Genomic DNA, 25139 nt, shown 5'->3' with positions numbered 1-25139 from the left:
TGTGTTTAATTCTGAACTTGTATGAAGTCTCCTTCTTTCTCATGTCTCCCAGTAAAATTAGAGATTAGTCTCTTTTTGTCTCATTTCAGTTCAGTTACTCTTTCTCTTTCTACAGTATAGAAGTATGACATCACCATCACCACCATCTTCATCACTGTTAGCAGATAAACCAGTAAACAATCAGCCTGTATGAAACCTGTTGATGTAGCCTTTAATATTTTTCTGCTGTAATTTTTTTTGCAGCATGTAAACAAGAAATAAAGGTTAAAGGGTTAAAAAAAAAAGCAAAGTAAAGCTTTGAATTGATGCTGATTTCTGCTTTTATTCAAATAAACGAGATGAAAATGACAACAACAAAAATAAATTAAGTTAAATTAATCATAAATTAAACTACATTAAATTACCACATTAATAAATATAACTCAGTTAACTGACTGGATTGAGAAATGACACAAAGTAAACCCCTTTAAATTAAATAAATACGTGAAACTGTGAAAATGTGATTGATGAATGGCAGACGTCGTCATGGAAACCTCATAAATTAACTTAGTTATAAATAAAAACACAAACTATGAGAACAACAAAACAAACATACATGTTTTTAGATTATGATCATGAGAAAGAGAAACAGTTCCCAGCACCCTCTTTTAATAAGCGTTGATAGTGAAGTCATCAGCGTCGTTCAGCGGACGAGGCATGGGCGTGGCCACAGCTGGGATAGCCAATCACAGAGGCCGCCTGGTAGACCTCCTTGAACTGAGCCAGAGCTTTCCTCTGAACCATGGGGTCATCGACCTGCAGAGAGACAGAGAGTACATTGATGATTAATTGTTAATAAATAATAAAATTATAATTCAGGATCCTGTTGTTATAAATAATGAGGAAGGGGATAAAAAAAAAAAAACCTATGAGGCATTTTACTAACAGCAAATATCCAGGTGACTTCAGTGTTACATCTGGCTTCTTGGACAAAATCTAAAAAGTCAAATTAGCCCAAAAAGTTTTAGTTTTATTAAATATATCTTTTTATATATGATTTTTGCATCAATGTGATGACGTACTTTGACATTTCAGGTATTAATTCAGCAGCTTAAACAAAAGCAAACATTCCTGTTTTATTCAAAATAAAATACTTTATGATTTCCCAATAGTTTGCTGTATTACAAGATGTATGAGAAACATCACTGAAGACTTCAACACTCCTCCCACTCACTGTGTGATAACTTCCATTTCTTCAGAAAAAATGACAGAAACAAAACTTATGTGGTCTCATCAGTCAAAAGTTCTCAAGACACCGTGATGACAGAGGAAAGTGAAGCCTGAACTCATCAGTAATTCTCACCTGAATACTTTTGTTTAGTTTCCCGAGAAGAAACAGATTTTATTGTTAGTTATTTGTTAGATTAGAAGTTGCCTCCCCGCCATTAAAGACACTGACAACAAGTTCTCAGTGTTTGTTTGTTTTGGGGGATTTTGGAAACAGACAAAGTTCTCCCATCATAATTTAGAAAGACTTGAAAAGAGTGAAATCAGCTGACTGACCCTGAATGCTGTAAATTCAGTGACACAGACAGACAGACAGACAGACAGACAAGTGTCACTCACATCTATTCTGTTCAGCTTGCTGAGCAGGTCCTCTCTCTCGTGGCTCACATGGCTCAGGCGTCTCTTCAGCTTCTCCATATTCTTTTGGAGCTCCGTCACGACCGAAACCACCTGAGAGCTTTCCTGGTCAGACAGCTGGTCCAGCAGAGGTGTCCTGGTCTTGTCTTGGTGCTGGTTGTGCTGCAAGATGCTGGTGAAGATTCGAGTGTAGACGTCCAGAGTGACGTTCATCAGATGTACTTTTCTCTGTGGGGAAGAGGAGGAAATGCTTTAGAGTCAGTTAGGATCCTGTTGTAAATAATGAGGAAGGGGATAAAATATATAAACTTATGAGGCATTTTTCTAACAGCACATATCCAGGTGACTTCAGTTTTATGTCTGGCTTCTTGGACAAAATCTAAAAAGTCAAATTAGCCAGCAGCTGACAACTCGACACCTTGTATCAATGTGATGACGTACTTTGACATTTCAGGTACTAAATTCAGCAGCTTAAACAAAAGCAAACATTCCTGTTTTATTCAAAATAAAATACTTAACTAAATACTACTGATTTCCCAATAGTTTGCTGTATTACAACATAGATAGATAGATAGATAGATAGATAGATAGATAGATATACGTATATTGATCGGTCACAAACAATTATATAAACTGCCCACTAATGTTTTAACTTTGAGAAATAGAAGGCCGCCTTGACACTTGACAACTCGACACCTTGACAGCCGGTCAGGTTTGGAGTTCCTCAAGGCTCAATTCTGGTCCCATTTTATTTTCCCTATCAAGGCTTCCCGATGGCATCATTAATCTGCATCTTGTCAACACTGAAGACTTTTTAAATTGCTGCTTGCCTTTCGCTGTCTTGTGACAACAATGTATCTCCAAATTATGGACTTTTCCCTGCCCGTAAAGAACACTTTAAACACTTAATTCTTGGGGGAAAAAAACCCAACCCAATTTCGTCGACACATGGTTATCTGATGGGTTTTTGAGTGGAGATATTAACTCTAACAGAAACACAACACAAATAGTAGTGACAGAATGTATGAGTTTGTCTTGGCGTACCTGGCAGGAGGTGTTGATGCTCTTGATGACCGAACTGAAGAGAGGATTACTGCCGATTTCTGCCTGCTTCAAGTTCTAAAACACAAACAAAAACACAATTAAATACTTCTTTTTGTATTCAAGGGTTAACCAGTACAACATGAACACTTACAATATTGTAGTATCTGCGTTCTGACTGAAGAGAACTCTGTCTGTAGCAATTAATATGGAAAACTCCCTTTTTAAAAATTTTAAAATTAAACTATTTTTGAGAGATTTGCCATGCTGTATGGATCATTACTTCAAGGACAACTAAGGAGGTTCACCATTTTTCCCCCTTCAATAACATCCAGGCTTCTAGATTTTAAAATATTAAAGAACGATTAAAAAAGTGATTTGTGATTATGACAATAGGGTGAAATAATTCCTATAATTTAGTTTTTTTAGTTTTAAGAAATTTGAGAATTAAACATATAAAAAAGAAAAAGAATCATTGTAAAAAAAATATTCATTATCCAACAAGAAGGTTTTACAGGATTATATATATGGCTACGGAAAGCCGGAGAGGCCATGGTCGTAATTATTGATATGATCTGCTGTCTTCCCATGAGCGTGGGATACTTCTTGTAATCGTTAGATAAAAAAATACAGAGATGTGTCATGGGATTCAAATATGATCAGCAGCTATAAACATCTATCAATCTTTGCAGGAATCTATAATTCAGTCACCCTGAGCTGTTGATAACTACAGATACACCATCAGTCACGATATGACTATCACTGGAATATTACTGTTATTTGCTGTCAAAAAAGATTGTGTAAAGTTGTGCCGTTATAATTTAGATTATTGCAAACATCAAAACACAGTGAGTATTATCTGATGATCAAATAACACATGACTTTTGTTTTTCGTACATGAGCATCAGAACAAACCGCAGGCAGACTAATTAGTTTCAGTTCAACCTTTTTTAAAATTTGAAACGTGTCAGATAGCTTATTAATCACTGGTGACAAGATCTGTTTGTGATAATATCTTATTATTATGAGTAATTTGTGAAACTTATGAAAACCTAAAGCAAAGTCATTTGTAACTGATAATATATAAATGAAAGTGAAAGCATGCATCATTGTGGAGGATGTCTGTGATTTTAGTCCAGTGTCATTTGCAGCAGGTCATAGAGGCCATGCAGTTAAGTGTAAACACCACTTTAAAATGCATTAAAAATGTATTAATCACCTCTTAATTTGTGCACACTTCCCTTAACATGTACTCAAATGTCGACTTCTGTGCAATCTTAAAAGACTGGTTCCTTAAATAAACCTAAAAATTAGCTTTTAAACCCTTTAATCACAAGCAGAGGCTAAGCTGAAAGAAATACCAAAGAGGCTCTAAAACTGAGCCCTGTGGGACACCACAAGGAAACTCACCAGCACATCTACAATGGAGTCAGGGGTGTCTTTCAGGTTCCCAGCGAACTGGCATGGAATCCCAGATGCCAATGCAACTCCCAGTAAGATCAGTAGACACAATGATCCACAACACGAAGACATATCGGATGACTAACGTTGACACAAATTATCGTAGACTGTAATGTAAAAAGAGCAACCTCCACAAAAGGCTGAGAAAATTAAGCGTGAGATGATGAGTTCTCTAGTCACTGATACTGATCTGTTGACCTGTGGGTCTATTTATACAGCTGACTGTATCCCTGTCTGCCTCATGATGTGTCTTTATGTCTGTGTGGTTGTGCATCACTGTGGTCTGTGGTCTTTCAGAAGCTGCATCAGAAACAGTTTTCCTCTAAAACTCACTCTGCTGCTGCTAAACTCACACACACAGGAGACTCCCTGGTCAGGTTTCCATTCACATCCATCCGCCTAACACATACACATGCACAGAGTGAGGGGACTCCCTGGTCAGAGTGTTTAAACTGGAGGAAGACCAGTTCATCAAATTTTTTTACCTGGAAATCTGCGCGTGCAGCAGTGCACACCAAGCTACCCTTAGGTAAACCATTTGTGCCAGTAACTGAGGTGTGTATGTGTGTGTGTGTGTGTGCGTGTGTGTGTGTGTGTGTGTGTGTGTGTGTGTGCGTGTGTGGTTCCAAGAATGCACAAAACCTCATGAAAGCTTTTTGAAACTATACAGACCTGTTTGCATTTTGTATGCAAGCTTTTGTGTATGTAAATGTTTGCATGCACTTGGTGTTTGCAGGTACAGTCTGCAACCTAAAGAATGAAACATGAGAGCATTAAATGATCTCACATTAACATCCATGCTGCATTTATAATCCAGTCATTTCATTTCAGTTTAACGGCTTATATTATGTTTTCTGTAGCTGAGACATTTAGTGACTAAATCATCGCCTTAATCATATTGATTGACGGAAAAATGATATGACTATTAATTCATTGTGAAAGTCATCGTTGCTTTTTTTCTCTGTTTTTTATCATCGTAAAGAGAATATCTTTGGGTTTGGTCCAACAAAACATTAAAAAACAAGACATTTAAAAATGTCTATTTTATGGGATTTTATTGAACACAGTTAATTTGATTAAACGGGAAAAGAACAGTGTTTATATCTTTATGTATTTGACTAACAACACTCCCAAAATCAGGCATTTATGTGCAGTCATACAAACTGGATTAATGGCTTCCTGTGGTACAAGACGTATTCTGATTGAAAATTAATATACTCCGATGGAAGTAAAAGTCATGTATGCTAAACTGTAGCCTGTTGAAGTCTAGAAGGTTTGTCAGCATCACATCCTTAAAAGGAAAAGTACTTATTATGCACCAGAATGGCTCCTGCATTATTATTATTAGTATTATTGTTGTTATTTTATGTGTTTTAATTTGTTGTGAGTGATGCATTAATGTGTTTGCAACATTTTAATGCTATATCTGGTCGAGCCGTGTGATTGCATGCTGTGAGATTTGTGTTGGGTAAATCAAGCTGCAGAGATATCATCACACCATCTGAAACAAATGCTCCATTACGTGAGGACTGAAGTGTGTCATGACGTCAAAAATGAGAAATTACTCAGTCATCTCTACAAGAGAGTGGAAAGACGCAGCCCACCTTGTGGCTAAAGAGCCACAGGGTGGGCTATAATTTACTCTCACTCTGAAGGTGTGTGGACCCCCAAAGTTCTGATCTTTACATGCTGCATTAGTAAAGTGTAGTAAAATCAGGGGAAAAAAAACCCTCACTACTCTGTGACCCAACTGCATGTCTTATTTTTGCCTCTCGTTTTCGAGTTCCTCAGAAGAGAGTTACAAAGGTCATTGGTTGATATTGTCTCCTATGAAATGGAACGATCGATAAAGATGCGTCACTGGTAGTCGTGAATGCAAACGTTTACATAAACAGACATGATGAGAGTTGCCGGACATTTCAAATATTCCGTCTCCTGCTCTGGTGATTTTTCTTGCATGGGATGGGGCATCCTTTTGTGGTCGTCAAGACACTCGTGATTTGTCCATAACTTAAGCTTCACGTTAGCAGTCGATCAAAGCAGTCAGACAAAAAAATATATGGACATAAACAGACATTTTTTTAACATTCTTAGTTTGATTTACCATTCTTGGTAGGCCCATATTGATTCTTCTATTCTTCAACCGTAAGAATGTGTAGCCCACACTTTCAATTTCAACATTTTGTCGACTAAAATGTGTAGTTTGTCCACAACCTGGCGCCCTTTTTCTCAAAAGTTTTGCAGAGCCTCAACAGCAGTGGCTACTTGAGTCTCTCTAGCGACACTAGCTGTGGATTCTAAATCCACAAAAGCAAAAGTCTCAGAGGAAAATAGCAGATTTAATAGTTAATGAAGAAATTTGTTTGCTTTCACCACCAACGCTGCATGTTTAAGAACCAAAACATCATAAATAGCCCACTGCAGAGCGGCCACCTTGTGGTCAAACATATTAATGAATGCACATTAGTAATCATAAAGGAAGCAGACACCGGCCTCATGGGTGAAGGTCTGTGGTTGTTGGACCCATCCACCACTCCTTCCGCCCACCCTTCTTGGGCTTGTCGCCCCCTCAGCTTACGTTGTTGTCACACTGTGTTTCCCCCTTTCTGGCCACGTATCATACTGATGTGAAAGGACAGCTTTTTTCATTGGTGTCTGATGCCAGATGTAACTGCCCAAGCATTGGTATTCAATGACCTCAGAGTGAGACCGGGTTGTAAAAGCAGATCTCATCACTGCATCATTATATGGCCCAAAGTGTGAGGACACGTAAACTTATAATCTGACATTTTAGACATTACAACAACTCTGTGCACAAAGCATAAAGAAATGTTTTTCTCCAGTTTGTTATGGAAGAACTTAACTTGGCCGGTTGGTTCCAGCGAAGGGAATCTTAATGCTTCAGCACACAATGATATTTTAGACCACTGGTTCCCAACCTGGGGGTCAGGACACCCAGAGGGTCACAGAATATTTACCAGGGTCAGAAAAAAAAAAAAAAAAATTTCCACAAAAAATTACACTTTTTGTTTTGGACTGTTCGAACTGTCTTTTTACTGTTTTCTTGTGAAATACCAGAAAGTTTCACCGCTTCAGGCCTTTAAGTTTCAAACAACACAATCTAAGTTCCACAGTAAAAACACACGAGCATCTTGTGATGAGAGGTTGTGAGTAGACATTAGTGGTATTAATGTGTCACGAGCCAAAAGGTTAGTGAGCTACTGTTTAAGGCAACAGTGTTCTTCCAGTTTGTGTTTCCTGGTTTTCCCACTTTGATGTGGAAGAATCTGATCTCAACCCCATCTAACATCTTTGGGATGAACTGAAATTCACTGACAGTGAGCTTAACCTGATGGCCAACATCAGTGTTGGGCCTCACTAACCTATCTGAATGGGAATGAATCCCAACAGCAGGTTTAATATCTGGTGGAAGGGCTGAAATCTGAAGAGTGGAGGATATTGTGGCAGTGTAATGATTTTATAATGATTATATGTTTTGACTTTCACGTATATTTTTATTTGTCCAAATTTTTTAATTAACCCTAGTGTAGAAACATGACAGCAGCCAGGAGAAATACGTTAATGGCTGTGTGCAGAGATGTCGCGACACAGGTGGAAATATCACCGCTTGAGGTAAAAGTGTTACTGCTGAAAGTCAGAGATGTCATCACAGCAGGAAGGAGAACCATCGCTGCCTCGTCACTGCTGGTGGAAACGCCACCACAAGGCGTACAGCGAAACCTGAATCATCACTGCGGGCAGAAATGCCATTAGTATGAATAGAAAAATCATTTCTAGGGATTCCCCAATAAAGTAATTTTGGCCTTCCATTTTAACTCTATATGAGTATTAGAATTTTAAATTGTTACATAATAATATTTTTCATATAATATAGCTACACAATACATGGTTAAAGTAAAGCTAGCGCCGTTTGAATTTTCCAAGCTCGCCACTGTTACTGAGTGCTCATGGTGACAACAGGAATAACACCATATAATGGGGGAGGTTTGTCTCTGTTTCTGTTACTGGTGTCAAATTCCCCTGAATTATATGACACATCTTCACCAGAAATCAGTTTGAAAAAGAAGAGTCTTAAACTGCACACGTACACAGTATGTGCCATTAAAGAAAGTAAATTAAATAAAATAAAGAAAAAAAGAGCAAACGTAAGACATAACATTGTGTGCAGTGTCTCACTTGAGTTATCTGGTTTGCAAAAACTTCTACACATCCAAATATTAATGTCAGTTAAATAAGAGCTTTGAAGAATCTATAGTCATCTGGCTAAACAGAAATATAAAACTGTGTGTCATCTGCATAATGTATGATATTACGTGATTTAATAAATATAGATGGACAGCAGTTAAAGTAAACAATACTGATTATGATAATAGTCAGCAAAACCTAATAATCTTTAATTGTATATTATTGATTTTCTGCTACAATCCTAATTAAAGTACAAAGTTAAGCAGAATTAAGGAAATCATAAGCAAAAATAACATTACAAGCAGCGACTCATTTGACTCATTTGGTTTGCAACTCATCCAAATATTAATGTCAATGAAATAAGAGCATTTAACAATTTGGGGACATCTGGCTAAACAATAGAAATGTGTATCATCTGCGTAATGTAAAATATTAGGTGATGAAATATGAATAGATGGACAGCAGTGGCCATTCAAACCATCACCAGAATAAATGTCAGTATTGTACGTTTCTGCAGTCACAGATATTTGACATTTTCATGTTATTATGTAGCAGATACACTGAAAATGTCTTTACCTTTCAACAATGCTGTGGTCCATCAGTGGACTAGTCTCCTGCATGTTTCTGATATGAATGTAATGATTAAATGATATATTTTGGTGGTTTGAGTTGAAGGTGTGAGAAAGAATAGTATCAGTAACATTGTTAACACTGTGCTACATTACAGAGAAATACAAACCGTACTAATGAACCTTCATTAATATAGGCCTATATTTTATCTCCAAGTGCACGTCACACACTGAGCGAGCCGCCTGTTAATGACGCTGTGGGCTAATGGGCATGTAGCTACTTCCATGTTTCAGATGATACGTCATGTTTGTAGTCGACCAATGAAGATGAGTTTACATATCACCTTGGGTTCGTCCTTCACCTTCTCAAAATGATCCCACACTTTGGATTTCCTGCCCGACATGTTATTAACTAGCCTGTGGAATAACCGCAGGTACCAGCCCTGGAAATTAACCTGACTCCTGTCTGACTGCTGAGCGTGGACACTTCCTCTGTCTGTCCTTTCAAAGTAAACTCACACATGCTCCAGTCATATAGGTTTGGATTTATGTTGACAAGGTGCAGCTCCTGATAGAGTTTCACTTTTTTTTATGTGTAGTTTATTTGTCCACATACTTCAGTTAACCCTAGTGTGGAAACATAACTGCAGCTGCGAGTGCGTTAATGGCTGTGGGCAGAGATGCCGCGACACAGGTGGAAATATTACCATTTGAGGTAAAAGTGTTACTGTTGAAAGTCAGCGATGTCATCACAGCAGGAAGGAGAACCATCGCTGCCTCGTCACTCCTGGTGGAAACGCCACCACAAGGCGCACAGCGAAACCTGAATCATCACTGTGGGCAGAAATGCCATTAGTATGAATAGAAAAATCATTTCTAGGGATTTTTTTTTTCTTTTCTGGTCGACTAATTTTTGGTCGACTATTAGGGTACAGCCCTACAAAAACCACTTGGTTGTGGTTTGGAATAGATCATGTTATCCCTCAAAATACCTGGTCTTTGGGGCACAATCCCAGCAGTAAAAGCAATGATGTCTTGGTTAAAAAAAAACAAATGCTTTTCGTGGCACTATCCTCAGTGGAACCACAGCAACAGGTCAGTAAAACACCCCACATCTGGTGGCTAAAAGGCTGCTGAAAACGCAATGATGATTAACTAAAAAACAACTTGCCATGTTGCAGTTTACATCCATGTCTGTCCAGACTCATGTAGCAATGACAAAGAAGTGACATTTTCTAAAACGTGGATGCTTCACATCTGTCTTCAACCCGGCAGATTAGAAGATTAGAGTCACCAATTTAGTATCTGACCAAATGTCTCCCCTTCTGTTCCTGAAATATGATGTTGAGTAATCACCGTAAAAGTGTTCTATGCAGAACATGATGATGTCACAGTGAGGCTGACCTTTGACCTTTTGGATATAAAATGCCATCACTTTGTCATTTTATCCTGTTAGACATCTGTGTGGAATGTTACCATATGAATTTTTGAGTTGTGGCCAAAAACTAATGGACGTTTGTGCCAAATTTTGAGATTGAGACATAGCGTTCACAAAAATGAGACGTCTGTAATGCCAGGGATCAGCACGCTCAGGGCCCATCACCCCCTCAGCCCACAGTGACCTTGACCTTTGACCACCAAAATCTAATGGGTTCATCTCTAAGTCCATGTGGACGTTTGCACCTCATTTGAGGAAAATCTCTCAGGGCCCTCTTGAGACATCATGTTCAATAAATAGTATGTACGTACAGACAGCCTGCAGACATAATGCCTGTGACCATGGCTATCGCCAGCGTGAAGGGCATAGAAACCTCAACATACCGTTTTGTAAAGCCTTACAGCAAACAAATACCTGAAGAGAAAGTTCACACGGTGCAGCTTCAAATTCACAATCACGTTGTAAGAAAAAAAAAAAGGTGTTTATTTTTATTTCTAAAGACGAGTTGTTTTATTTAAATAAAATCAAACGTCTTATTTCTTGCGTGTACTGAAATCCTGTGTCAAGGATCTGTGTAACTGATTTCATAATGGAAAACTAAAATGCATCAGTAGCATTTTAGTTTACCTGTGGTGCAACAGAAGAATCAGTTCTGCTAGTCTGACACACACACACACACACACACACACACACACACGTTGGCAGTTGCCTTTCTAGGGAAACGTTAATTAACTGGAATGAAGTGGCTGTCTTCTACATTTAAAACCTTAATCACCTCTTTGTGTGTGTGTGTGTGTGTGTGTGTGTGTGTGTGTGTATTTCCTAGAAGTCTAGAACCAAGCAGTTTTTTCCTGTGGGCCAACCGTCAACATAAACTCACTCACACACACACACACACACACACACACCACATCCTCTTCTGTGTGGTGGAGGGTTGAATTTCCCACCTATTAACACATCACACACTCCATCAGATTAAGTAATTCCATCACTGACCCGTGACCTCTGACCCCTGCAGCATGTCCACAGATGTGTACTCTGAACAGCTACTGTAAAAATGTTGAATAAAGAAAATGTAAAGCAGAGTTATTGTGGTTTTAGCAGCAGTTAGTTTTTAACTGTCCTGCAGCTGCATGATGCAGCAACTGAACGCAGCTTCACTACAGTCTGACCTCACAGTGAATTAGACACAGTTTTCTACTGTTAACTCAACCAGCTGAGTCACTGACGGTGCATTTGAATCTCATGTTGCTTCAGTATACTTGAGTCTTTCAGTTTTCAGGTGTTAGGTGTTCAACTTTTATGCCACAAGAGAGCAGAGCACTGGGTGGAAGTTAAACAGTTAATCCTGATACAACATTTAATTCTGTTTCACTTGACTCAGGTCAGTGGCATTCATGTGGATGCTATGGCAACAACACTCTCTGATGGCAGTGGAAAAATGCACCATGCCACACCACAAACACTGCTCAGGAATGACCTGACGAACATGACAAAAAGCTCAAGGTGTTGTCCTGGCCTCTGAATCTCCCACACCCCAATCTGACTGAGCATCTTGGGACGACCAACCCCACCTCACAACTGACAGGTCTCAAAGGATCTGAAGCCAGCACCAGTCATGTGTCAGACACAAGTCAGATCCAGAGAGGCCCCACTGTAGATTAGGGGTACCTCTGAGGTACCAGCATGTCCCATGGATGCTTGATCAGATTTGGATCTGGGGAATTCGGAGGCCAGGTTGATGCCTTTTGCTTTTGTCATGTTCCTCGGACCACTCCTGAGCAGTCTGCAGTGTAGCATGGTGCATTGTCCTGCTGGGGGGCCACTGACATCAGGGAGTCCTGCAGCCATGAGGAGAGATACCTGATCTGCAGAGGTGTTCAGGTGGGTCGAGCGCATCAAGTAGCATCCTCATGAATTTCTGGACCAAAAGAACCCCAGGGGAGCATTGCATTGTAACAAGATGATCAATGTTCCGCTCCCCGCCCGCACACACAGAGCTAACTGTTAGCATCACATGGCTACAGTTAGCTAACGATTATTAGCGGGTTTAACGACAGAATCAGGCTGTTTCACTGTTGGTGTTAGTTTGTTGGGACCATTGACAGTGTTTGGTTCCTTACTCTAAAAATGTAACACATTACTCATTGCTCTTTTCAAAAGTACTTAGATTACTTTACTCATTACTCCCTGCCAACAGATGTGTCTCTGTGTGAATGTGAGCTGTATTTTCCCAAAGATCTGCCTGACAGACGGAGAGTCACTCATGGAGCGACATTTCATCCACAAGCTTGATCACTTCTCTGTGTCTGCAGCTGTCCACCGTTCACATCCAGTTTGGGTTGTTTAGCCAGTGCAGGACTACAGCCGACCTCCGCAGCTGAGGAGGGCTCACCTTTGGTGGGGTGTATTTTCTGGAGCTTCAGGTCGTAGTCAGTTTTAGTCCGAATAAATCATTTTTCCTCCCGATAGAATCAAATTAATAAGAATATTTCCAGCTGCTGAGGTAAAAACTAGCTCGTTGCTTTGTGGCGTGCCTGCTCCTTGTGACGATTATGAAAATGAGTCTGCTGATGCTGACTTCCACATCCAACAGTTACAGATCAACATGATGATTCATGATTTGCTGGCAAGCTGCGAGCGTTTAGACACACAGAGCCGGATTGGCGAGTTGATCCAAGGTGCCCAATTTTCCTCCTCGTAGGGTAGACATATTGGTGGAACCCTTTTAGTTTAAACAGACCGAGGCGGCCTTCTGCAACGGGAGGAGCTGTTGAAGACTTGTGGGAGGAGCTGTTGATGACGCCGCACGTGCGAGCCACTGGCGGTGGATAAACAGGAAACAGCTGATAGCAGGAATTAGCGAGCAGCTAGTAGCAAGAGGGAAACACAAACCTGACAGACACTGTAAAGATGAGCAACTGGGGAGACAAGGAATTGCGCGCCCTCCTTGTCCTCGCAAACGAAGAGGCCATTAACCGTCAGATGACGGGGACGGTGAAGAACGGGCCGACTTACGAGAGAATCGCCGAAGGACTGACCAGCCGCGGCTTCCCTCCCACGTCACTGTTTACGTCACACGCTGAGCTACACGTTTTGTTACTTGCTCACGCCCCCCATTGCCCCGAAAAAGGCACATTCTGTATAAACAAAAGTAGGTAGGCGGCATTTTGCTGCACTTCCCGATTTTGTTTTTATACGGCCAATGCTGAAAAAACACTGATTGGGCTTTCCTGTAAATTTGCACAACTCCTGTCTAAAAAGGGCTGTTGTGTCACCTGATTGATGTCAGTCCAATATTCTCTCTGTTCACTCTGTTTTTGGTCTCCACCAGCTCCTGAGGGAAACATCTGTCTCTTTAGCTGCTAAATGTTCCACTATGTTCCAGCTGGTATCAAACTGTAGCCCAATTTACACCATCTGTTTAAGTCAGAAATGATGCGCTGTTACTCCGCCTCACTGTTCTATATAAAAGGTACGATCAAGGAATGGGAGGTCAGAGTTGTGTCACCTTGAAGCCTGGAGCAAAGGTAGTGACACAGTCAAATCAACATCTTTGTAAAGCTTAGTTCAGACCAAAGATTGATGATGAGATGAAACTGTTTTAGAACTTTTTTTTTTTTACCTTTATTTAACCAGGTAAAGCTTATTGAGATATAGAATCTCTTTTTCAAAAGCGACCTGGCCAAGAGGCAGCAGAATTTTATAGGCCTAGTACAAACAGTAATAAAAAGAAATAACAATCGTAGAATAAATAAAAATAAAATTATCAGGGATAGATTAAAAGATGTGTAACATCTGATTTAAAAACAGTGACAAAGCCCAATGCTTTTGAGTTCCTTAGTTTTAAGAATTTTAACAAAGCTCTCCAGAGGGATCAGAGACAAGTGTCAGAGGTGTGAACTGGACGGTCTGAGCTTGACTCAAGCCGGCTGATGGGGTCACCTGACACTCTTGCTGGTCAAATGGCCGGCGGCTGGTTTAAAAGCATGTCAACAGGCATGCTGTCTAAAATCTCACACTGGGGCAACATGATGCCGCCGCTTCGTTGCAGCAGTAAGGCGCTTGTGTTTCTCTGCGGTTCACTGCTGAGCAGGGGGTGCACAATGACTTTATCAGAGATGAAAACTAAAACTATCAGCTCAAAGACACTGAAAACTTTACCAGTTTCTTTGCGTTTGTCAGCAGTTTCTTTTTTCCACCCTGAACAGAAATAAGATGAGCTGACTCAGCACGGAGATGGCGATGATGAAGATGATGGTGGTGGTGGCGACAATGATGATGTGTTCAGTTCAGTGTTGTGTCAGCGCGTGGGGGCGGAGATCTCGCTCTGGGTTTCAGCAGTTGTCGTGACGACGGCGATTTTCCACTGTGAACTGTTCCCTTAATTCCTCTTTAATTCTTCTATCAACTCAAACTAAGGTCTGACCTCAACCTTCAAACGGCAAACGTAAATTCAGGTTTGAATTTAGGAGACAAAAAGTCGCCTCCTCCTTTTCACTTCTTGTCATTTGTTCTCCTCCTTTATTAATTTTTCTTTCTGCCCTTTCCACTCCTCTTCCTCTCCTCTCTGGTGTTTCCTTCCTGTATCGTCCTCTTCCTTAACTTCCTCCTCTCATTTCCTTTTCCTTTCCCTGTTTCTTCTCTTCACATCCTACTTTACTGTTTTATTATCCTTACATTTTCCTTTCCTTACCAGTCCTTTCCTCGCTTCCCTTTCTTTGTTTCTTCCCCTTTCTTTCTTTCCTTTACCTTTCCGTTCCTTCCCCCATTTACTTTCGTTTCTCTCCTTTCTTTACCTTTCCTTCTCCATCACTCCTTTCTTTATCTTTTCCTTTCTTTCTTTCCCTTTCTTTGCCTCTCCTGTACCCTTTCCTTCCTTTACCTTTCCTTTCCTCTATTCCCTTCCCTTTGCTTTCCCCCTTCCCCCTCCTTTTCCTTCTCTCAACACATAAGGAAATCCAGCCTGTGTACGTCCACGTCGTTTTAAACCTTGACCAGCAGAGGGCGACATCACTCCAACATTACAGCTCTCTGATTAGGAACCAGCACCAGTCATCATCATCAGTGAGGAAGATAAAAATCTTTATTTCACTAAAAAAATCTGTTTGACAAATTCACATAAATATGGCTACAATAATTTATATAAAATATTTTCCTTCATACTGTTATTAATTCAATATATTAAAGGTTCAAGTACGTCTAACACTTCTTCAGTGAATACTCAAATACAATAAATATTTTCTGAAAAATAACTTATTCTGTAAATAGAGCTACATTAATACAAATGTTGAACATTTAAAACAGGAATCAATACTTCAAAATAAAATACGATTAAAGACCTTTTTTAGAAGCTGCTGCTCAGACAGCTTCTGCTGACGGTGATCGAGGCTCAGTGTCATTACCTACAAACAAAATACCACTTTTTTTTTTAACGTAACAGATCAAAAGATTTTAAAAAAGATTTTGGGCACTGAAACATTTAGACCTCGTGTCCTGAAACAGCTCAGTCAATACTTCCTGAGGAGAAGGTGTAACGATGGCAGCGATCCAAACTCATTTTGAAAAATCAAACTAAACAGATTTAAATAAAACTGAAAATGATGATGATGAAGGTGACAATGACAATACTGACGACGATAATTCGGCTGCTGATGATGACGAGGCTCTACAGGACGTGGTGCTGAGCCAGCTCATCGATCCACCTGAGGATGAAGGTGAACTCTCCAACGGCCTTCAGCGCTCCTTCGTCTCTCCTCCTCTGCAGAAAGTCAAACACAGGCAGCGTTATCGCACACTGATGAGGATAACGTGAAATCAAATCATATCATCACCTCAGAGCCGAGTAAGACAGGAGTGCAGTATGAACAGTAGCAGCAGCTGTGGCTGTCGTACCATCTGTAACTTTACCTTTTTAATTTTTCTCTCCAGTTTCTTGATGATTTTGAACCATTTTGAAGGTTTGGAGGAGGAAACCTGAACAGAGACAAAAACACATCAGTGAGTGTGTATGTGTGTTCTGTGTGTGTGTATTTCACAGCATGTGTGTGTTCCTCTCTCCACTCTGTGCTGATCAGCTGTCTACAGTGTTCAAAGACGTCTTTAACCGAGTCCCAGCCTGCTTCAAATCATCCACTATCATCAACCTAAAATCACAGGACTTAACGACAACAGACCCATCGCCCTGACGGCCCTTGCAGACAACACCGCCAACATGGCTGTCCATTTTATCCTCAGGAGCCTGTGCCAGATTCATGTTTGTGCTGTCAACACCATCATCCCAACTCTGCTGCAGGACAAAGCTCTCCCACCTGCACCTGCCCACCTGCACAAACTTCCTGTCTGACAGGAAGCTGAAGCTGGGGAAACATGTCTCTGATTCTTGGACCACCAACAGCGGTTACCCTCAAGGCTCCGTCCTTCCCCTCTGCTCATCTCCCTGTGCACCAACAGCTGCACCTCCACTCATCTGCGCGATAAGTTCCTGAAGTTTGCAGATGACACCACCCTAACTGGACTTATCTCTGGTGGGGATGAGTCCGCATACAGGTGTGAGATTGACCATCTGGTGACCTGGTGCAGACAGAGCAACCTGGAGCTCAACACTCTGAAGACGGTGAAGATGGTTGTGGATTTCAAAAAGAACACAGCCCCACCCGCCCCCATCACCCTGTGTGACTCCCCAGTTGACGCTTTATCACCCAGGACCTTGAGTGATGGTCCAAAAAAGGCTCAGCAGAGGAAGTACTTCCTGCAGCAGCTGAAAAAGTTCAACCTGCCAAAGACAATGATGGTGCGCTTCTACTCTGCCATCATTCAGTCCATCCTTTCCTCCTCCATCATCGTCTGCTACGCTGCTGCCACTGCCGAGGACAAGGGCAGACTGCAGAGGATCATTCCCTGCGAGCGTCTGCAATCATACCATCCCTCCAGGACCTGTACACCTCCAGGACCCAGGACCTCATGACCCCTGACGCAGGCAGGACAGATGGTGGCCGATTCCTCACACCCAGGACCTCACACCACCACAGCTGATCTCATCAACAAGGCCCAGGACCCCACTGACACTGACTCTGGATGTGTGCACACAGCAGTGTGTGTCTGTGGTTGTGTACTCACACAGTGCTGCAGTGTGTGTTGGATTCGGTGCAGCAGGTCGTTGTAGTGGAGGGGGAGGAGCTTCTGGACGACCTCGTTCCTGAACACACTCCTCTGGTAGACATCAATCAGTTCCCGCATCTCCAGCCAGCCAATGGCACGCTGAGGAGGAGAGAGCATCATTACACAGAGTCATCACTACAGTTGTGTTAAATTAAAGCAGCACAGAGACTTCACTTCCACAGTAACAGACATCCAGAGGATGATTTCACTCTGACACCTCCTCTGCTTCGTCCCACAACACAGGAGAGACTGCAAACATCTAACACGTAAAGCTAAGCTAACGTAGGCTACAGAGATACATCAACATCTGCAAACACGTTCATCACTGTCTCAGTCTGACAGCTGCAGGTTGGCAGCCCCCTGATAGGCAAACTCACAGAGAATGGACTGCAGCTGCTGACAGCACCATGAATCGCACATCACTTGCAGACGCCATCATCCCTGTCTCAAGGTCCAGTTCACAAAATATATTGTTCTAATGATATTACAGCAGAAACACACCCACAAAGTTTGCGCTGCAATTTGCCCTGTTTATGGTGTCTGACTGCAGTTATCCAAAGTATAAATGTTGCCTTTGTGCCAAAAACCTCGTCGGCAGAACCACAGGGAGAGAAAAAGGAAGCAGCGACCGATGAGGTGCACAGGCATCCCTCGAAACTTCAGGTGAGGAATTTAAACGTGACACAAACTGCGACAGGCCTTGCCGTACACATGCTGCGTTTTATGCACCCTGATATTTAATTTTGAAGTTTCTAACGTAGACATGTGGCAGGTGAGCGGGGCTGAAACAATTCCTAGAGCGACTCGAATGATGCGGCCACTAAAAAGCCTCGAGGCAAGACAAGAAAAGAGCGAGAGATACCCCAAAGGAAACGACATAAAGTGTAGAGCGTGGGATCATTATAAGTTCAAATAAAAAAAAAAAGTTAAGTGTGTTTTGCAAAACAGAGTTAGCATACCACAACAGCACGTCCTCAATGCTACAACATCTAAGAAGAAAGCATTCAGTGTATGATCGAGTTCACCGAGCAAATTAAAGCAATAAATATGTTGAATTTTTAAAAAGGAAACAAATGTGTTGCTCATCTCTCACTTCTGTTATTTACTTTTATATATTAGTCTTACCCTTAATAAAGCTAAAGTAATATAAAGAAAACACGCATTATTTCTTATCCGAATACTCGATTAATCACCAGAATAATCGATGGAATACTCGATTACTAGAAGAATCAATAGCTGCAGCCCGACACCAGAGTAATGCTGTCACTGCACGCATGCGTTCCCAAGCGTGTTCAACTTTTGGAACGTAGCAGCACACACTGCATGTCATGTGACGAGGACCAACCAATCACAGCCGACAGATATCTTTCCTTCTTCAGTAAGTACTAGTCCATAGCCATTGGTAGCTTTGTCACCTTCTACCTATGCCAGTCCTCAATGCCTATGTGCAGTTTCACATAGATTGACCACGTCAGTGAGTAGAAAAACGTGGGACAGACAGAATGACTGACTGACAGAATGACACACTGACAGTTTCCGTGATTATGTACAGCATACCATACCATGACTTAGTCATACCAAACATTAGAAAACAACACCAACATTGGTCCACAGGGGGAGCCACAGCGATCGGTCGCATTTTAGCCATTTTGAAGCATTTTTCTGTTGTTATAGCGCCACCCAGTTGCCAATTAGAGTTAAATTTCTCCAGTCACCTTGAGGCGTCCTGTTCTACATATCTACCAAGTTTAGTACAAATCCATATGGCGGTTAGGCCTAGATAAGAAATGAGCTCTCTAGCGCCCCCATTTTGTTTGATGGGGTCAATAATGGAGGGGTCCCCTCAGATTATGTGTGGTCATATGCCTACAAAGTTGCGTGGTGATGGGTGAAACCCTTGAGATGTTATACACCTTTATGTGATGAGCCACGCCCTCCGCAATATTCATTGCCTTATAGAAGCTCAGTTTTAGTAAGTTTTCCAACTTTTGCCAAGAGGGAACTTTAGATATTGGTCCCTAGATTATGTTCACCCAGTTTCATGCAGATCGCTCAAACTTCCTAGGAAGAGATCCATTTGAAGTGTTTTTCAAAAAATTCTAAATGGCGGAAAATCTATATAAGCGGAAGTTATGGGTTCTTGAGGCAAATGTGTTCCTCATGAGGAGAGGCATCTCTGTGCAAAGTTTCATGTCTCTACCACATACGGGGCATGAGATATGCCCATTCAAAGTTTGACATTTCAATGGGTTGCTATAGCGCCCCCCTTTGGCCAATTGATGTAATATTCCTTCATTCACATCCTCCCATGACCCTCTACCACTGTGCCAAATTTCACATGGATTGACCAAGTCAGTGAGGAGAAAAACCTGGAACACACACACACACACAGTAGTAGATAGTAAACATCAGTGTGTGATAAATGTGGAGGAGAAATTGATCATGTTGGTTCAGAGCTGTCAGAGCGTCACATCTGTCCCACAGACAAACAGGAAGTAGATCAGCTCAGGGTTTCAGGTAAACAGGCTGTGAAAGATGGAAATGAACTTTTGGACATCAGCTCATCTTCTGCTTCACTACTCACAGTAAATTAAAGTTTGACCAGGGGCCCAAACCTTTGCAGGACACTGTACAGTCCTCTCTGACATAACCCTCTGAGTTACAGAGGATCAACAGACTGGCACAAATCAAACACCCTGTGAGGTAAAAATCAAACACTGGAACTTTGTTGAGGAAACACGACTAAATTACTTCCTTCATGAAATCCAACCTGTCTGCTGGACTGGAGGGTGCGTCAGCTGCAACGTGTCGGGAAACACCAGAGGGTCGCTGGTTTAACGTGTTAATGATTGTGGGAAGGAATTCCAGGAGTGTTGGTGCTGAGGTGCTTTCAGGTTTCAGGTTTCAGGTTATGCGCGGCTCTGTGTGTGCGTTAGCTTGGAGATGGTGAGTGTGGTTGTGGTTGAGGTAAACCAGGCGGACACCAGTATAGGTGAAGCCAAAACCTCAGCAAAGAGTTACTTCCACTTCAGGTTTACTGACCTCTGAACATTTGGTGCAGAACTTTGGCAGCAGTCGGTGTCGCCTGGAGAACTTCTCTTCTTTCTGCAGATAAAAACATCACATTTATTATTCGTCTCTTAGTGGCACTGCTTTTATATCGGGTGAACTCATGACCTTTTGGTATTCATTCAAACCGTTTTCTGCAGGTGCCAGACACGAGGAACAGAATTATAATAACCTTACACACAAAACAAGGGTCAGAACAGAACACAGTGTAAAGACGACCCAACAGGGACGCCACAACATTCAGAATAATACAATTAACGTACAGTTTCATCCATGAAATACAGAAAAGGTCAAATAAGAAAACTCATAAGGAATATTTTCACAATAATCAGGTCATGCACTTAACTGTACACATACTGGAAAAACCTTTCATTGTTTCTCTGAGGCTCTTTGGAACCTGATCCACTCACAGATCATAGACCTGCTCCTTATCCTCTGCTGATAAATACCACAAAATGGCGGCTTTATTTGGAGTGGTGATTATAAAGAAGTTAATATTACAAGTGCGGAAGACAGAAAACAAGAAGAAGAACAAGGAGAAGAAGAACAAGGAGAAGAACAAGAAGAAGAACAAGGAGAACAAGAGAAGAACAAGAACAAGGAGAAGAACAAGAGCAATAACAAGAAGAAGAACAAGAACAAGGAGAAGAACAAGAAGAAGAGCAAGAACAAGAAGAAGAACAAGAAGAACAAGAAGACGAAGAACAAGGAGAACAAGAAGAAGAACAAGGGGAAGAACAAGAAGAACAAGAACAAGGAGAAGAACAAGAAGAACAAGAAGACGAAGAACAAGAAGAACAAGAAGAAGAACAAGGGGAAGAACAAGAAGAACAAGAACAAGAAGAAGAACAAGAAGAACAAGAAGACGAAGAACAAGAAGAACAAGAAGAAGAACAAGGGGAAGAACAAGAAGAACAAGAACAAGGAGAAGAACAAGAAGAAGAACAAGAAGACGAAGAACAAGGAGAACAGCAATAACAAGAACAAGAAGAAGAAGACGAAGAGGAAGAAGAAGAACAAGAACAAGAAGAACAAGAAGATGTTCCAAGATAAACTTCCTGATGAAATTAAACTTGTTGAGGAGGCCACGATGACTAAAACATATCTCCATCTCCATGACAACGGCGCAAACTGATGAAGACTGTGAGCCGCAGTAGAAAGCTCAAGAAAAAGCAAGTGAGTGGACGGTTTTACTTTTTGTCCTTTTTTTAATTTGAAGTATTTGATGTAGCCTGATTTTATTCCTCAAACACAATGACATGATTAACTGTGTAACGTGGAGTCAGTGGATGAGACGAGCTCCTTTTGTAAAAGTTGTGACATCACAGAGTGAAGTTTAATCCCTGCATTTATAATCTGACTGAATCTGGCTTCACACACTGTGACTGACACACACACACACACACACACACACATATATATATATATGTTTGTGTGTGAATGTGTGTTCGTCCTGTCGTGAAGGAAAAAGCGCTCGCTGTGATTTCAGTCACGACGTCTTTGATCTGATCAGAAACTTTGATCTCGTTTAAAAACTGCAGCTTTTCACACTTTCACTTCTTGTCTGAGGCTGAACACCAGCGAGTCACAGAACGACTCATCAATACCAGTTATTGATCCTCGTGTGGAAATGTGTTTAAATCTGTAACAGACGGTTCAGATCAAATGCTGCAAACATTTACTGAAACATTTATTTTGAAAGAACTGATGCTGATAATTGACTCTGACCATTGATCGGTAATCACCACTGATATTGATCAGTTTAGAGCTCAGTAGAAATTATGTGTTGATCCTTTTGCTTTCTGATCAATAATAATCAATAATTAATCCTCAATTGTTTGTTTATAACTAACCTGACACACTGATTAGATAAACTAAGTGTTATATTGGGATTTAATTGATAGTAAATTGATACACTGATTGGCAGATGAATTGATGAGAGTGATTACTGACATCTGATTGATAATAAACTGATATGCTGATTTTAAGACTAATCAATAAATGATATTACTGAGATTTAACTGTTAATGAATCAAAATATTGTATGAGAGATTATTGACATTTAATGTATTGACACTGATTAACAGACTAATCAATATATCGATTATTGTCTTTCATTGATAGTAAACTGACACATTGATTGGCAAACTAATCAATAATTGGTATTATTGATCTTTCATTCATTTTAAACTGACATATTGATTAGCAGATAAATCAGTAACAGTGATTAATGATGTTTAACCAATGACAAACTGATAGTGAACTGATTTATTGATAAGCAGACTAATCAATAAGTGTTACTGCTGAGATTTTATTGATCTCATATTGACATTGCGATTAAGACACTCATCAATAAGTGTCATTATTGACAGTTAGAGTCTGATCAGTGGTTATTATTGACCTGATTATTGATCTTCAGTTCATCCTCAGTCTAACAAACAGTCGGAGCTGTTGATCACCAGTTATTGATCTCTTACCGGCAGCTTGTTGATCAGCTGTTTGGTCCGGCTCCACAGCTCTCGAATCAGCTCGGCGGGGATCTCCTGTCGGCAGGTGAGCCCTCGCTCAGGCGTCGCCGTGGCAACGTGCCCCTCTGCGATGAGGCTGACGAGCAGAGTGAGAGCAGATGTCCTGACGAGGAGGAGAAACATCTTTAACTGCAGTAGGTGCACTCCTCTCTGCCACATTTATACATCCTCCTCCTCCTCTTCTTCTCTTTCATCTCCTCCTCCCCCCTTCCTCACCCCTCCCCCTCTTTTCTTCGTCTCCTTCCTCCTCTCCTGTTTCAGAAATTTCCTAAAATCACTGACTCACTGCTGCGACTTTCCAAGGAGTCCCCCTGCTGATGTCACCTCCCTTTTCCTTCCCTTTCTCCTCCTCTCTTCCTTTTTTAAATTTCTCCTCCTCTTTTCTCCTCCTGTTGGCTCTCCTCCTTCCCCTCTTGTTTTCTCCTTTCTGTATTTTCTCCTCCTTTCTCCTCTCATCTGTTTCTCTCTTCTTTAATTTTACTTCTCTTTTCTCCTTCTGTCCCTCCTTCTCCTCATTTCCTTTCTTGTTCTTCTCTCTGTGCTTTCAGCTCCTCCTTTCCCCTTCTTCCTCACTTAATTCCTCCTCTCCTCTCATGTTGTCTTTCCTCCTTTCTTTTATTTTCTCCTCTTTTTCTGCATCCCTCCTTTTTTCTCTCTTTGTATGTTCCCCTCCTTTCTCCTCTCCTCTTCTTCTCTTTTCTTTAATTCACCTTCATCTATTTTCTCCTTCTCTTTCTGTCTCTCCTCTTCTCTCCATCCCTCCTTCTCCTCTCTCATTGTCTTTATTTTCTCCTCCTTCCTGGTGTTTCCTCCTTTCTTCTCGTGTCGTCTCTCCTCCTTTTTTCCTCTGCTCCTTTCCTGCCTCCACCCTACTTTTTCTCTTTCTGGATTTTCTCCTCCTTTCTCCTCTCTTCTTCTCCTTTCTGTTCTTTTCCTCCATCTAGTTTCTCCTCCCCTTCTTGTTCTCCTATATTTTCCTCTCTCGTTTTACTCTATTTTTACCTCCTTTCTCCTCTCTTTCTCCTTTTCCTTAAGTTTCTCCTGTTGTCTTCATTCCCAGCATCCCTCCTTCTTCCTCTCCTCTTCTTCTCCTCCTGGCCTCCTTTCTTTTTTTCATCCCATCTTAGTTTCTCCTCCTTTTGTCCCATGTTTTCTCTCCTTTATTTTTCCTCTCCAGCTCCTTTCTTTCTTTCTTCCTTTTATCTTTTCCGCTCTCTTTCTTCCTCGTCTCTTTTCTCCGCTCCTCTTTCCTCACCTCCTTCCTCCTACTTTCCTTTCTTTTAATATGTTTTTTTTCCTACTTTTCATCTCCTCCTCTTCTTTCTTTCTCCTGTTGGTTCTCCTCTTTTGTTTCTTTCTTTCATTTTATCTTTCTCTCCTTTATCCAGGAAACAAAGAGAGGAGGAGTCATTTTCATCGTCTCTACCATTGTCCTTTGTACTCCTCCTTTTCTCTTTCTCCTTTCCTCCTCCTTTTTCTTTTTTCTCCCATCTTTTCTCCCTCTCTTCTCTTTTTCTTTATTTCCTCCTCCTTCCTTTCCTGTTTGTTTTCCTCTCCTTCCTTGCCTCCTTCTTCTACTTCCTTCCCTTTTTCTTCTTCCTCTCTCCTCCTCCTCCTCCCCTGGCTTTCCTTTTTTTTCTCCTCTTCCTCACCTCCTCTCCCGTTCTCCTCTGTCCTCCTCCGTCTCCTCACCCCGGTGGCGATGGTGTCACCTCACCCTGGTTTTGGTGTTTAGATGTGCAGTCAGATAAAACTAGGTTGTGGCTTCGGTTCGACGCAGTCGAGGAAACGGTGACTCGGCACATTTCCCACCCTGGCAGGTTTCAGAAAGTGCCGAGACGTTCGTCATCCAACCCAGATTTAAGGCGATGTCAGCACGCCGGCACCATAGAAGAAGAAGAGGACGACGAATGTCTGCAGCTGCTTCTGAGTCAAACAAGAATAGAACAAGTGATGATGATGATGATGATGGTGTGTGTGTGTGTGTGTGTGTGTGTGTGTGTGTGTGTGTGTGTGTTGTAGGCCTCCTTCCTGGAAGTCAAA

The 25139-nt window shown here is 41.3% G+C and overlaps 2 protein-coding genes across 2 annotated transcripts; both read right to left on the bottom strand.

Moving 5' to 3' along the window:
- Positions 1–302: 302 nt before the first annotated feature.
- On the bottom strand, positions 303–4323 carry ifng1 (interferon gamma 1). Its single transcript, XM_078165390.1, has 4 exons — positions 4075–4323; positions 2668–2742; positions 1606–1851; positions 303–795 (listed from the first exon to the last, which is right to left on the bottom strand). The coding sequence occupies exons 1-4, from the start codon at positions 4195–4197 to the stop codon at positions 673–675; spliced, it is 567 nt and encodes a 188-aa protein (XP_078021516.1). The 5' UTR covers positions 4198–4323; the 3' UTR covers positions 303–672.
- Positions 4324–15443: 11120 nt separating this feature from the next.
- LOC117249597 (uncharacterized) lies at positions 15444–24728 on the bottom strand. The gene is made up of 5 exons (XM_078165389.1): positions 23046–24728; positions 20542–20604; positions 17458–17598; positions 16249–16314; positions 15444–16099 (listed from the first exon to the last, which is right to left on the bottom strand). The coding sequence occupies exons 1-5, from the start codon at positions 23253–23255 to the stop codon at positions 16007–16009; spliced, it is 573 nt and encodes a 190-aa protein (XP_078021515.1). The 5' UTR covers positions 23256–24728; the 3' UTR covers positions 15444–16006.
- Between the last annotated feature and the right edge of the window lie 411 nt (positions 24729–25139).

The sequence above is a fragment of the Epinephelus lanceolatus genome, chromosome 23 (assembly GCF_041903045.1).
Source record: "Epinephelus lanceolatus isolate andai-2023 chromosome 23, ASM4190304v1, whole genome shotgun sequence".
In the NCBI taxonomy this organism is placed as follows: Eukaryota; Metazoa; Chordata; class Actinopteri; order Perciformes; family Serranidae; genus Epinephelus; species Epinephelus lanceolatus.
The sequence above is the reverse complement of the archived record's forward strand: the minus strand, read 5'-3'. Positions and strand labels throughout refer to the sequence as shown.